The sequence below is a fragment of the Styela clava genome, chromosome 2 (genome assembly GCF_964204865.1).
Source record: "Styela clava chromosome 2, kaStyClav1.hap1.2, whole genome shotgun sequence".
Taxonomy (NCBI): domain Eukaryota; kingdom Metazoa; phylum Chordata; class Ascidiacea; order Stolidobranchia; family Styelidae; genus Styela; species Styela clava.
Genome location: NC_135251.1, coordinates 17,017,116 through 17,032,342, shown reverse-complemented (window position 1 = coordinate 17,032,342; position 15,227 = coordinate 17,017,116). Strand labels below are relative to the sequence as shown.

General features: G+C 36.6%; 2 protein-coding genes and 1 long non-coding RNA gene across 3 annotated transcripts; 1 reads left to right on the top strand and 2 right to left on the bottom strand.

Annotated features, from left to right (window-relative positions):
* Positions 1-4,846: 4,846 nt before the first annotated feature.
* LOC120335377 (uncharacterized) lies at positions 4,847-6,910 on the bottom strand. Its single transcript, XR_005568664.2, has 3 exons — positions 6,849-6,910; positions 6,651-6,712; positions 4,847-4,965 (listed from the first exon to the last, which is right to left on the bottom strand). It is a non-coding gene; the product is annotated as an uncharacterized LOC120335377 (long non-coding RNA).
* Positions 6,911-9,918: 3,008 nt separating this feature from the next.
* On the top strand, positions 9,919-11,559 carry LOC120335547 (protease-associated domain-containing protein 1-like). Its single transcript, XM_039403073.2, has one exon. The coding sequence runs from the start codon at positions 10,710-10,712 to the stop codon at positions 11,289-11,291; it is 582 nt and encodes a 193-aa protein (XP_039259007.1). The 5' UTR covers positions 9,919-10,709; the 3' UTR covers positions 11,292-11,559.
* Positions 11,560-12,300: 741 nt separating this feature from the next.
* LOC120335548 (large ribosomal subunit protein uL29-like) lies at positions 12,301-14,400 on the bottom strand. The gene has a single exon (XM_039403075.2). The coding sequence runs from the start codon at positions 14,315-14,317 to the stop codon at positions 13,946-13,948; it is 372 nt and encodes a 123-aa protein (XP_039259009.1). The 5' UTR covers positions 14,318-14,400; the 3' UTR covers positions 12,301-13,945.
* Positions 14,401-15,227: the final 827 nt, after the last annotated feature.

The following is a 15,227-nucleotide window of genomic DNA, read 5'->3' as shown; positions in this document are numbered from 1 at the left end:
TGTCTTACCGTGCTTCAACTCCTGAACTCCGAAACTAGCGAACGTTCAGGCAGTCTTTAAAATAAGCTGATTTTGAAACCAAAACAAAATTGCTCTTGCAATCTCGTGCCTGCTGAACGTAAAAACAAACTGGATAACAACAAGACGGGGCCAAACGAAGTCAACAATTCTGTCCCCGAACCTTTCCAGATAAGAATGCTCTGATTGGTCACTGGTTTTATGACGTTTTCACAGCTGCGAGAAAGAAATTGAAAAACCAAACACCGTGACGCATTGAAGTGTTTACCGCTTGTGTGCAGAGAGAATCAAATTTATCCAAACACTGAACATATGATGGAATTTATGTAATTTTTGAAACAAAGTTAACTGTTGAATAAAGTTGGAACGCTGAAAATGCTCAAAATAACAACATAATTTAACTTCTTGCTCGCTTCTAATCTCGCCCAATATTTTATCCCGGTTTCAGATTCAGTTATGATTCAGATTCAGTTTTATTAGTTTCTGTTGATAGAAATTTATAATTTGAACCCGGCTTCGATGTCATTGCCACTGTATTTAGGATAGGATACAACTTTTTTTTATTCAACAACACACAACACCTGTCACAAAGAAGATATGTTTTCGTCGAAACAACGTTGCTTAATTAAATGTTAGTTTTGTTAAGAACAAAATAAATTTGAATTAGATGGTAATTAATATTAAAGTAAAAAAGCAATACGTATTCAGTGTATTTTTGTTAATTTGGTTGATTTGAATTTCACGATGAGGAACGAGTAGAATTGAATGTCTGTACGTGGAGAGAATAGAGAAGGCGGTCGTATATAAGAAAGAACTTTTCTGTGGATCCAACAGAAAACAAAAAAATAAACGCTCGAAAAGACAAATCCGGCAAATTGAAGACAACGTTGCGTCATTGTTAGTTTAGTTGAAAAATGAACAAAATGAGACCAACGCTTAAATATATTCAAATGAATGTCAAAATGCAGTAGGCTTAGTGTTAAATCTATTACGGTAGTCTTCTTTCCGCAACCACGAAATCGCTGAAATGCGATCGACAAACCGCCACACGCTGCGCACAAAATTTTTTTGAAATTAATAGAAGAGCCTTCTAGCGACAACAACAATCTCGAACCACTGAAAATTTCAAAGCAATGGACCTTTCCCCGAACGTTGACCCCAGAAAAATTCTTTCTATACTTCACCATTGCAAACTTTTCGGGGCTATTTTAAGAGTGCTTTTGCGAGTTGGCGTCTGTAAAATGGGGTATGTATTTCTAACCATCATTATGCTTCATCACATACAACAATCTGTTTTTTATTAAAAGTACCGGTAAAGAATTTTAGCCTAGTCTATCATAGCTATTTCTACACTAATTTTTTATTACTGCAATTAAATTAAAACTCCTAGGAAGACAGAGTTATCATTGAATTATCTGATTTATATTTAAGTTTCTGAAACACAACTGAAAACTAACGAGTTCAAAAACGCGAAATCGAGGTAATGTTTACGACCACGCTTAAAAATCTGTCTGAGTGAGAAAATTGTCCGAGCGGATGCGAAAGGGAGCATTGTTACGTCACTTTTTGCATCTACTGATTGGCCAATGTCACGAAGTAAACAAGGAAGTCGATGCTCGAGAAAGGTCCATTGGTCGAGGTTGAGAGAAAAGCGATTTCTTTACAAGAACAACACCAAGACAAAGAAAATATTAACAACAGCAATTTAATAAAACAATCAGTAAGTCCAAATCAAATTAAGGAACCGTTTTAGGATATCTCTGTAGAAGAGTCAAGCTTAGAAGAAGGCAGTCAATGGAGGTAGAAAAAGGTCATACGATAGCCAAGATGCCATCGTGAGCAGTCTAGAAAAAGTAATCAGCGAGTAAGAAAAAACTGACATATAAAGGCAAAGTGAATTAAGTAGCCTGAATCTTATACATCAATCATACATCGGCTGAGAAAAATTCCTAGAATCCCAACTTTATTCAGTCACGTAGGTCTCAGTCATTACCTTTACAACTACAGATAAATAAAGAAGTGTAGAATTTTGAAGGTATATACAAAGTTAAAAACATCGCAAAAGTCAACACTATTAAAAACTTGAGCCCAAGAGAGCAAGGGCAACACTAAAATGCGGGAAACGGGAACTACGGATAATGCACTAAAAAGCGGGAACAACGGGAAATTGCCAATACTAAGGGAAATCTCACAAAAAAGTGGGGAAGACGGGAAATCGCTTTAAGGTGCGGGAAATATGCATTTTAGAGAATGTTTAGTATAAATTGCAATAGAAAGCGAAAGCAACGGATAATATACGCTCGGGGGTGTATGTACGTAATAATTTCACAAAAAGCGGGAATGGCAGCAAATGGCTTTAAAGTACGGGAAATATTCATTTCAAAGTATGTTTAGAATAAATTGCACTAGAAAACGAACGCAACGGAAAATATTCGATTGTGTTCCTCCTCGTTGCAGAGCCGCAAAAAAAAAGTTTTTATTTAAATGTCTCATAGATATTGGGTAGGCACGCGTTCTGATGAATAAATATTTGACCCGTCCCTTCATTCTGCTAAATTGGTAATAAAAGGTAATGGCTTATGTAAAAATGAAGTACGATCATAGTCATCTCGGCTACTTTTCACGTTTGTAGGGAAAAATGTTGAGCAACTGCCGCAATGCGTTTTTTGCACTGACCATGTCCAATGGTTCTATGTAGCCCCGTCAAGCGAGGCAACATATTTCAAATATCTATTTGCTTATCAGTTTACTTAAAAAAATTGCAAAATAAAAGCAAAATAAGATTCGACAACATGGGCAATTTCAAATGAGTTCAAAGGTGATATTGAATGCGTCATTTGTAGATGTCCTGCGAATAGCAAGGACCAAAATTTCCATAACATCGAGACATAAATAAAACATTGTCTCGTGGAGTGTGATGATATTCCGCCGAGAAAGTCTGCGGTGTCAAAGTTGAACGGGTCTCCTTGTCCAATAGAAATGCGCTTTTTCAAAAATAGATTCAGATTTCCGGTCTATCATCATATAGGAAAACAACAACAACAGCAAAATTGACGTAGAAGGTGTAATGTAATGTAAACTCTGATACGTTTTTTGACACTTAGTGGACATAACGATCGTTTCAAAAATATGTTGTTGTTTTTATTCTTATTATTGGACACGTTTAGTGGCCATAACGATCGTTTCAAAATTTTGTTGTTGTTGTTGTTGTTCTTGTTCTTTGACACATTTTTAAAAAGTCGCTTTTCTTATCGAATACTGGACCAATTGCTTTGAAATTTTCAGTGGTTAAAGATTAATTTTTCCACTAGAAGGCTATTACTTTTATTTATTTCAAAATTTTGCGTGAATTCTATGAAATTTGATATTTCGTCTAAAATTTTGCTGTATTATTTTTTATCCATGGGAACACGGATTTTAGTCAGTGTCATGACTGGCTGTACATTTTGATTCTGCAAAATTCTGGCTACTGGAAATTCAGAACTTTTTTGAGGGTACCGGTAGCGTCAAGGGTACCGGTAAGGACTGATTCGCTCTGGTCTAACGTGTCCATATATTTGTGCGTAGCTCTCTTGTTCTTCGTCATCATCATTATAAAATCGCTTTTTTCTTCGAATACTGTTCCAATTGCTTTGAAATTCTCAGTGGTTAAAGTTTGATTTTTTTCTTCAGAAGGCTATTACTATTATTTATTCCTAAATTTTCTATGAATCCTATGAAATCTGATATTTCATTCTAAATTTCGCTGTTCTAAATTTTCACTCGAAGGAACACTCTTGAAACTTATTTCTAGCGGTTGCATGATCAAGCCTGGAACACTCTTGAAACTTATTTCTAGCGGTTGCATGATCAAGCATGCAGATACGGATACGGTACTGCGGTAGATTAACGTACCGCAGTGAAATTGACTTATTCCTTTCGCGATCTTACTATTGTAGTATTGTAGGTTTTCTAGCAAATTTAGCCTACCGTATTTGTTAATATTGATAAGAGCAAATTGAATCGAGTTTTTATATGCAAGAGAAGAACCTTTCCACGATCGAATAGCAGGCCTACATACAGCAACAGGTACTGCAGTACTGGTAAGGTACCGCAGTGAATTACGCTCCCATCTTTTCGTTACAGTTCTGATGTAAACAACATAAATTTTGTAGCCTACCTCATTTTTTTATTTGATAAGAGGAAATGAATTGAGTTCTTATATGACAAGGAAGAACCGTTCTGTGAAAGAATTTCAGATACTGGTAAGTTACCGTACCGCATATTATTATCGGAGAATCGATATTTTATTTTTATTTTACCCTGGTACCGTAATGGAGAAGTGACTTGGATCACTCGGTATTTCAATTCACGTTGAAATTGGAAGTGGGACAAATCAGGCTTTTAGTGGCCCGGAGTAGGCTACCTGTCAATCAAGTCATCGATCTAGTCACACTGACTAGAGTGATTTTAGCGTTTAGAGACCGTTAATCTCTGTTCTTGGAGCGGGAAAGCGTTTGCTCGGGTATTGGAAATTTTTTCAAGTGGCATTGGGGGTGGGGGCAGTGCCTCCGCTCCCTCAGTGGTGAGAAAACGTGTGGAAAGCCACGCCCACTTGTTACTTAATCCTAAAAAGTCGCTTTTCCCTTTAATTACTAGACCAATTGCTCTGAAATTTTCAGTGCTTGAAGATAAAAATTTTATTTAGAAGGCTATTACTTTCATTTGTTTCAAACGTGTCCATATATTTGAGCATAGCTCTCTTGTTTGTAATTTTGAGCGTTGAATTGTTCTATTCGATGAATAACACTGATTTTTACACGGATCGTCACTGTCTTGAATGTTCTCACGGGATTTCATCTTCTACACCAATTGCAAAGCCTTTATTATAGAAAGTCTTACCAATTATTATTGACAGGAAAATTATTCTTTTTAAGTAAGTCCATATGAAGTCCGTATCGCTCTCTCCTGTCCATACAAAAATAATTTTATTAATGTTACTTTTTACCTATCGATCATTAGATCGGTAAGTATGTTGATAGGTATTTTTCTGTCTGTTTGACTGTATGTTTGTCTGTTAGATGCACGCGATATCTCACGCAGGCGTGGTTGAATCTGCTCCAAATTTGCATGTGCATTCATCATATCTCGCACCAGAAGCCTATTGATTTTGGATGAACTATGTCGTATAATTAGCGAGTTATTAATCAATTAGTGATGAAACACGCGGTGTCACTCTAGAGTCATGAATCGAAACCGCAGTTTCGATCGATAAGTCTTTGGTCTCTGACCGATATTCTCGTTTATTGTATTGAAGACTGTAATTTTGGTTTGCAAAATAACAAATCTCTCTTTCGCTCTCTCTTAACAACCGCCCTACAGGGGTGGTAGCACTAAAGTCATATTGGGGTGTTAAAATAGGGCTGACGAAATGCGGTCGTTGAGTGTCAAATTGGGGGTGACGAAATAGGGTCGTCGAGTCAAGTTAGGGGTGACGAAATACGGTCGGTGTGTGTCAGATTAGGGGTGACGAAATACGGTCGTTCCGTGATGTCAGGTTAGGGGTGACAAAATATGGTCGCTGCGAAGAAACCTTGATGCTTTAATTTCCGCATGTCAGAATAGTAGCATCACGTTTTGAACTGGACGTATATAATACCAAACATAGCGTATATTCCGGTAATTTTATGAAAAATAGATATATGTATCATAGTCAAACGTGATTTTGTATTTAAACTTAATTGACCACAATTATCTTTTCACTTTTCAATACAGCGAAATTGAACGTCTAATACAATTAAAGCAAGTATAGGGTTGACGAAATGCGGTCGTTGTGTGTCAAAATGGGAGTGACGAAACAGGGTCGTCGATTTTTCGAAAACTTTCAATAAAATCAGCATTACGATATATGTACAAAAAAAGAAAATAAAAAAACATATAGATTCGATTTTACCATGTCAGAATTGTAGCAGCACGGCAAACCGCTGAGTGGCCCGCGCGATATTATTCGGATCCCAATGTTTTTCATAAATCTGAGCCATTATTGAAACTTCTAATAAAAAGTTATTCCTCGTCGTTTAAACTCGCGAGAAGCACCACCCAGCTATCGAAAGCTTTTCTCATGTCCCTTTGTGGGCGTAATTGCTGGAGAGAGATGTTTGAATTTATTTTAATCGTCTGCCATTATTTCAATCCGATTTTCTGTCTTTTTTCTGCGAAGCTAGAAGAGGCAGTTTCCATGACCTTAATATTTAACAGCACTTACTTGTGCGAGCGAGTTTTTTCACAGATGAACCATGTCAAATCCCCCTGAGATCACTAATTTCGCTGATGAAAAATTCGCTCTGTATTGCTACCTCGTCCATCGCATCGAATATTGACAAACTTATTGGATAAAAGCGCTGTCATACTTGACATTGAAATATATATTTGCGTAGTAAAAACTTTTGACTTTACTGTATCTTCGTATTTTCATTGTGCTTATAATTTTGGTTTGCGGGTTTTGTTTGTTTTTCATTAATCTGCAGTCGGCGTAGTAAAAACTAGAACATAACCACCATGTCAAGTGGCCCGCGCGATCTTTCGTGAACTAAATGTGGCCCTTCGGCCAAAAAGGTTGGACCACCCTGCACTAAAGAATGTGTTTCACTTACTTTAACATCTTCTGAATAGCGTTTCATCTCTTGAAGACATTCTCATAGAATTCGGTTCCTAACTAAAAGAATGAAAAACCAGTGTAAATAACATTCTAACATGGATATTCTCCCTCATATTTTACATGATGCTTATAGACCTTATTCATACGAAAACATTTAAGCTCAATTTTGATATGATTGCTTTTTTATACCTACTTTGTTGCTCCGAACTTTAACACTCGAACAACTTGACTATTGCAGTGACGTTTTATTGGTAGACGTTACTTTGAGTCATTCACCATTTACATGTTTTAAGTAACCAATGCCATACACTCACATGAAAACGTTCTCTTATTATTTTAGTCATCAATCAAAAATGTCAAATTCGTTAATATCATAATTGATCAAGCAAGTAATTTGTCTTAATTCATATCTAGGTATCTTTAATTAATGCTTATATCATCCCAACCGCTTGCCAACTAAATTTATGGTTTCGGACTAACCTACAATATCACATCCTAGCTGTCTTATCACATCTAAAGCCGCTGTCTTTCACGTTATAAATATTGAGTGGTATTGGTAATTCAATTTTTGGGGAGCACGCATTTGGAGCTTTTCAGTTTGTGAAAATCAGGGGGTGGCAACATTTAACTAATTGTGGGCCAAAAATCGAATCTACAACGCGGACAGAAATGATTTTCCTCAGAGAAACCCTTTCCATTTGGCATTGGTAGAATGTTGCTATTATATTTTAGCATGCGAACCAACTAACTAGGTGTGTGTGGCTTATCTAGGGTGTGGCAAGCATGACTCGTGCCATAGTCACTGTTTGGGCAGGGGCGCAAAAAGAGCGGAAAGTTTTAATCGTAAAATGTTTTAATAGAATAATTTCGAATTGGAAAGAACGGAAATTGTCAACTAACTACCAAGGGAGACGCGGCGAGTGGAAGATAAAAGAGAGAATACGATATACAATGAGCAACCGGGGCAAAATCGGCGTCGCCCCGTCGACGTTCGGCGAAGGCTTTGCGAGCGAAAAATGAACCATGTCGGGAAAATATGGCTAGTGTAGACAGTCTGTGCAACCGATATTGAGGTATTTTTCGAATATTTTTTATTATACCGAAAAACAACCGGGGCATTGCCCCGGTTGGCCCTATTGACGCGCCGCCACTGCTGGTAACTGATCTCGATGTCCACATGATCGTATTGATTCCAGTTGCTATAGTATACAGTCTATAACGAGAATTTGTTGCTTACAATTATATTTTGTTGTGTTATTGTTTTCTGTTTGACAAAACAAATAAACTCTCTACTTAAAATATGAGAAATCTGTTACTATTTCGAGATGTTCAAGACTTAAAGGGCAAAACGTAATAATATATCAAACACACCTTCACATTAAAAAATTTATTCAAATTAATAATAGAAAAAATTTGAAAGAAATTTTAATAATTATTTACAATGTTTAGTTAAATTTAATTAGCTGATTTTGATTTAATTCAAATTTGGCATACGACTCGATCCCTCTGCATAGAGAGATTTCGTTAATATTAGTCTCTCTATGCAGAGTGATCCAAGTCGTACGTCAAATTTAAATTAAATCACAATCACTTTGCACGATGACATAAACATGTTTCTTTCATGTCATTTTATGCATAATTAAGTAACATGAAGTATTAGAAATAGGAAAAAAAATGTTTGACACTATTTGAGGACATGGAAATTTTCTTAAAACAAATTCAACTAACTGTAAAATATTCTGTTATTCGTTTTTCATATCTTGTTTTAAAGCTCCCGGCTAACACAAACGTATTTCAAGCAACATTGTACAACAAGATAATAAATATGCAGACGTATTTCATAACGCTGGCATCCGAATTGTGCCTCCGTTTTTGATTTTTTTAACTTCATTGAATGTTACATCTAGGGCGCGAAATTCCAAGAGAAGATTGTTCCTTTGAGCGTTGACTGTTATTACAATGCGGCGTGCTCTTTTCCGAAATTTTGGTCCGTGATCGGTTCCTCATTCATGCAATAAAACATTAGATGCATGCACCATTTCATGAATCATAACTTCCTTTTCAAGGTTTGTCATCGACGATTTCATAAAGAATTTCTATTTAATTCTATATTTCCTGGCGCCCTTTATTTAGGTTGATAGTAATTAACAGAGGCTCAATTGCCACAATAAACATATAAATACTCGGCGATAGTGATTCTTGATTTCATCCAGCTCGCTGTCACTGATTGCGTACCGGCACTCTACTGCCAGATTTACGGTAACTTGACATGCAGTGATATTTTGCCATCTACATTCTGACACGCCTCGACCGTATTTCGTCACCCCCAATCTGATACCACCACCGACCCTAATTCGTCACCTCTAACCTGACACCACGCAACAACCGTATTTCGTCACCCCCAATCTGACACGCACCGACCGTATACCCCCCCCCCCCCCCCCCCAACTTGACTCAACGACCCTATACGCAACGACCGCATTTCGCAAGCCCTATTTCGAAACTCCTAATATGAATTCTATGCTACCAACATAATGTTTACGAATTTCTTGATTTTAATTTTATCGTACTAAACTTTATTGATTAAGTCATATTTAATTTTTAATTAATTTTAAATTAATATGCAAAGATGATGTGCAATTTTTCAAATTTCGGCAGTGAACGCGACGGGACGGACACGTTTCCCTTGTCAGTTCGCTGCGAGAAATTATGTAAAAAGGCGGCGGACAACCGTCGGGACTATGGTGTTCAGTTTTTCTGTATGACACAAGCTCTTTTCACTTTCAGTGCGCATATTACCTCAGAGTTAGGCTATATCGTAACGCTATAAGCAATTTTGTGGCAGATGCTAACAATCTATTTGAATAGATTACTGGATAAACGTCATATTACAGTATTACTGTATTATCAAAATCATATGTGAATTCCTCAATCTATCAATGGAGCAAGCGATCGCCAAAGCGTTTACCAGAAATTCGAAGTGGGAAGACAAGGACGATCTTCTTGATGTTGTTTATTGGAGCCGGCAGATCATCGCAGTGATTGTGGGCGTAATTTGGGGACTTTTCTACATCAAGGGAATATTTGCTATTCTAATGTATTGTGCAATAACTGCTACTGTCATCAATTTTTATGTAGTGAATTTTCAGGGACAAGATTTGGACGATTATGGTGGATTTATGGAGCTAGCAAAAGAGGGATTTATGTCTGCTTTTGCAAGTTTTCTTGTTGTTTGGATTATAATATATTCATCTCTTTATAACTGAGATTGTACTGTTGGTCAACATCCCACTGAAATGAATTCAGGAATTAGTAAAAATCATGTCCAGTCTGGGTGATAGTGAAAATGTTTATGCCACTTTCATTTGGTGTCAGAATGAAAGACATCATTTGATTGGCGAATGGGTATATGGACAGATGATTATAGATATAAGTTTACTCACTTTTATAAATTACTCACTTTTCAAAAATATAAAATAGTCCTATTCTACTAATTCGCAGAATTTAATTGATATGTCTAGCAGTTCATACATAGTTGAGTTGTAATATTGCGTTTACACACAATTTTCACTTCAAGTCGAATGCAATTATTTTTTGAAATCAAGTATGTGTTTTGATGCCTATGGTACCAACAATTATACATGCCTAGTGGGATTCTAATTCAAAAATTTATGAAAAGTGACGGATAGAATAAGTATATTTTAATCAAGATGTACAAATTCTTCCCGTCTTGCTTCAGCACTTTTATCTAGGATATTGCTGGAGCATATCTACTTCTACCATGAATGTTTATATCATATACTATATGCCTATTTATTTTAGTTTGGTTCATGTTGTTATTTTGCGTTTTTATTTATTCCGTAGAAAATTCATTGAAAATATGATACAAATGTCACCGAGCAGTACTAAAACAAGGGGAAACTAAAGAGGATAAATGATCACCATTGTACCAATATAATATACTCATATTTTATTTTCATGTTGTTTTGTTCTAAATAATAAAACTCTTATGAATCCATTTCTTTAGATACAGCCATAATATGCATTTACGAAAATGGGTTATAAAATCAAAAAATTTATGCTGTGTTTGACATTAGCAATAGTTGTAGGATGTTGCCTGCAACAAACATTTGGTTATGGTGTTCATGAGCAACTTTGGCTACATGTTATATATCCTGAAGAACTATCTTATTATTTCAAAATACTACCTGCAAAAGACTTTGGTGGTGTACTTGATAGGCCATTGAAGGGAATTCCGATGATAGTAGCAGATCCATGGGAAGCATGTACTAACACCATAAATAATGGTAATATTATCCGAGGTCGTGTGGTGCTGGTGCGACGTGGAGAATGCTCGTTCGTAACAAAATCTTTGAATATGCAAAAACATGGGGCAAAGGCAATAGTGATAACGAACTACAATGAAAGGGACATCGACACATGGATTGACATGTCGGATGATGCAACTGGTCGGGTTCAGGATGTTACAATTCCGACTTTTTATCTCTTGGGAATGGATGGTCATAAGATGAAGCAAGTTTTGTCCGATCCTTACAGGAGTTTTGCTTTAGTAAATATCCCTGCTAATGTGACAAATCCATCCGGTATCTTGCAACCAAAATGGGACATTTGGTGAATCCATTAAATAATATAATTTTGCTGTTATATCATTTATTTCTCAAGGAAGTGGATTTTGATCACTGTGTAGGATAAATCATTTACATATATTACTTCGTTCATATAAATCATTACTCTTTCCGAATTGTTTACAAATGTTGCCTAAATTAACATCCAAAGTGTTACTGTAATAATACATGTGCCAATTGTGCTATTTGATCAGCTGCTAGTTTTATGTTTTCCATTAAACCTAATTTCCTTAAATATGATTCTGTGGAATATCAATATGATGGCTTGAGAGTGGAATCTGTGCTTTTTATTAAAGCTCGGCGGTGTGGCTAAGTGTTAGGAATACGCTCGCCACCGCATCTTTGATTACCCTTCGTGGGTTCGCATCCCATGCGAGAGGATTGCTGGACTCCATAGGGTGGTTCACGTAACCGCTGGTCGGTTACGGCTTCTGAAAACAAAATAACTGGCTAACTAATCCCATACCCGACCTGGACTGGTAACCAGACAAGAGGCAGTGGTTCGCCATATGATTAAGCCCTCTTATCGAGGTTCTTCTCTGGATAAATTTGTAAATCCTATCCCTAGTCATTCATGTCTTACAATTCAATGGAGCCCAAAACAAAAAGTTATCTGTATTTCAGGTGTTGCAAGTTTGAATACCTCCAAAACAAACCTTTAGCCTTGGTAACCATTTCAAAGGAGTCCAGCAATCCTCTTGCACATAATTATCCTCCACAGGCTTCAAACCCATGCACAGGTAATCAGAGGTGCGGTGACATGCCTATTACTGCAAGTAACCCAATCAATCCTGGATGGCTGACTGCATATTCAAAATAGTTTCTTACTAACACCAAATATGTCCACATAATTGGCTGGGATGGGAAACTCGGAAGTAGTAAGGTTACTAAATTCTGTTGAGACTTTAAATATTCAAGACCGGAAGTAGTAAGGTTACTAAATTCTGTTGAGACTTTAAATATTCAAGACCAGCCGCCATCACAAATTCGCAATCCCAGTTGTAGGTAGTACTTTTTCATTCAACCAAATTATTTTCTTTGCCCAGTTAGGCACTGATAAGAAATATGAAGGAAGCAAATTCTGAGAACAGAACAGACTAATATTCACATATGCAAGATTGATCAAAACCAAACTATATAATATTCATGACACATTTAGAGATGTATGGCACATCTATGCTGTACAACAGGCCAATGTAAAAATAAACTTTTAATAACAAACTGAATTTCAAAATATGAGTCCTGAGATGAAAATAATTTGGTTTATTTTCTATGGCAATTTTTTGGAATATCCGAAATTTTTAATATTATGTCAGGAATATATTATATAAAATGTATGTGCTTGATACATACTCATTGTATTAGCGTTATTGATATAATGTTATATATGGCATAATGTGGTGCTAATGAATTTAGACTTTCACCTTCCCATCATGTGTGTGTCGGGGACACTCCTACATATATACTCTTCATGAAAAACCAAAGTCAGGGAAGGAAGGAATCAACATAAAATCTAGTTGCGCAAGCTTTCCACTCCCACCCAATTTTACCATTTCTGAATCCAATAATTTAGATTTTCCGAAATTACAAAAAGAATCCGAATTTATAAAACAGAGATATTAGAGCGAATAAAACATATTTGGTAATCATATATATAGTAGTGACTACCTTATTATTTTCTATTACCTAAGCTGTCATTGGTGAGGCAGAATCTTTTGAATATAATTAGGGTTTCCCTAGAGCAAGAAAGTATTTGGCAGTGCAGGATCCTATTGAGAAATCAAATGGAATGAGTACCAAAACAATGTTAAACAATAGTCAGCCTTACACAGATCACATATCAAATTGCTAGCCTACAATAGAATGAGATTGGGACATATACTACGGGGCTATTTTGAAAATGATTGGTTAGGGTAGACTTCTCAGTGCAGGAGTGATTCAACAAATCAATAACACATCACTAGCTACTAAACTATGGCAGTACAGCACACTATACAGATCGGGTGACATTGTCCCGTTTCAGAGGAACCCATTTCACAGATGATCAGACACCCCTCCTTTGGGAGACATCTGGACACTGTTGTCCCTCAATATTGGTAATAATACAGTAAAAACGCGCAAAATACTACAGAAAAGCGCAATCTATAACGTCATCATTCAATTCCTTGGGAAAAAATAATCTGATTTATCGAAGGAAAATTGCAAAAAACGGCAATTTTGGTCACGTGACAGCCGCGAATAATTTAGATTATCATTGAGACAGGCATGTCGCAATATGAAGCATCTGACGTGGTCCCAGACGCCCCTCGTTTGTGAGACACATAGGGTGTTTGTTTTATTGAGCAAAATGGAGGGAAATTCTTGGAATTTAGATAGTGTGCTGTACTGTATGGGGACTCATTAGCCTGTAAAAGAATACACCAAGTTCACATCTACTGTCGGACTGTTCAAAAGACTAACAACTGTTATTACTATATTAACTGTTCCTCTAAGACACTTTCAGTCAAAATATACAACTCAAACTGAAATACCGTATGTATATACAGTATGCAGATAATTCAAGCAAACCAGTCAATCATGTTTTTTTTAGGTTTTTTATTTTAAAACTGTGGTAAAGCAGCTAATTCATACCCTAACATCCCCTTCATGCTTTGACTGCATATTTTCGTTGTGGGTAGATGCGCAACTTCCGCAGTTCTTTGGCTGTTTTCAAGCTTTCTTCATGCTTGTTGAGTCGCCTTCGGAGTGCACGAGTCTTTTTGGGTCTCAAATCCTTAGGTTTGTACTTCTTCCCTTTAAAGAGTTTACGCAAATTATCTTTTTGGGTTTGATTGATGACCGTCAATACTCGAGCAATGCTCTTGCGTACCAGCCTAATTTTTGATAATTTTGAGGCCTGTCCGCCAGTAACTTTTGCGACCCGCAATGTTGAAAGTTCCTGTCTGAACTCTTCTAATTGTTTCAGTAAATCCTCCTTGGACTTCCCTCGAAGCTCTCTAGCCTTTATCTTGGCCATGTTAGTAAATCTTTACGCTTCTAGGCGGATAACCGACAAAAAAGCAACCAAAGAAACAGCGGCGTGGACCGAAAAGAAAAATCCAAGTATGTTTACTGCGACATCGGCCGGAACAATTTTTGTCAAATTGTTTCTGCAAGATGGCAGCAAAGCGTATGAAAGAAGTATACATCATTATACACCAGCTTAATACTTGTCTTAGGATGAGATAGGGTTTACATAATTATCCCGGGGGAGAAGGAAGTTGATAAGACGGCATAACCATATGAAAAACCACGGTCTCTCGTCCAGTTACCATTCCATGTCGGGTATGGGATTATTTCTCCACAGAAATGGCGCGGGGCGAAATTGGCGCATCGTGCTAACACAAAAAACAAACACTCTGGGAGAAAATTCAAAATAGTCGTCAAAACCTCAAGTGGGATTTGAACGCGCATAAGAAAACTAGTATATGGGAAGCACCTTGTGATATAGAACATCAACCCAGAATTCCATCTATTGAATTTTTCACCTATTCGTCTGTTTCATTTTTTTTTTCAAATTGCTACTTGCGAACTACATATTGAATACCCAACAGAAAATCATAGCAATGAATATTCTCTCGGTATGTTATTTACAGTGAAAACAGTAAGCAACAAAGCAGTAATAGTTTGGTGGACTCGGTATCCTTCGTAATATATACAGATTGAAAAAAACATTACCCATTTATTCACGTTGCCGTCGAACAACTCAGACTAGCTCTCTACTGCCAGTTAAGACTAACACAATTATGTCTGAATTGACTCATGTGGGGTTCGTTTGAAACCACTGAAAAATATTTAAATATAAAAATCTATTTGAATAATTTAGATAACTTCATCGATAAATGTGATCTATTTACTATTAAGAATTCACTTTCGAGAAGTTTTTT

Coding starts and splice junctions, on each gene's coding strand:
- LOC120335547 (XM_039403073.2), top strand. CDS start 10,710: ATGGGTTATAAAATCAAAAAATTTATGCTGTGTTTGACATTAGCAATA.
- LOC120335548 (XM_039403075.2), bottom strand. CDS start 14,317: ATGGCCAAGATAAAGGCTAGAGAGCTTCGAGGGAAGTCCAAGGAGGAT.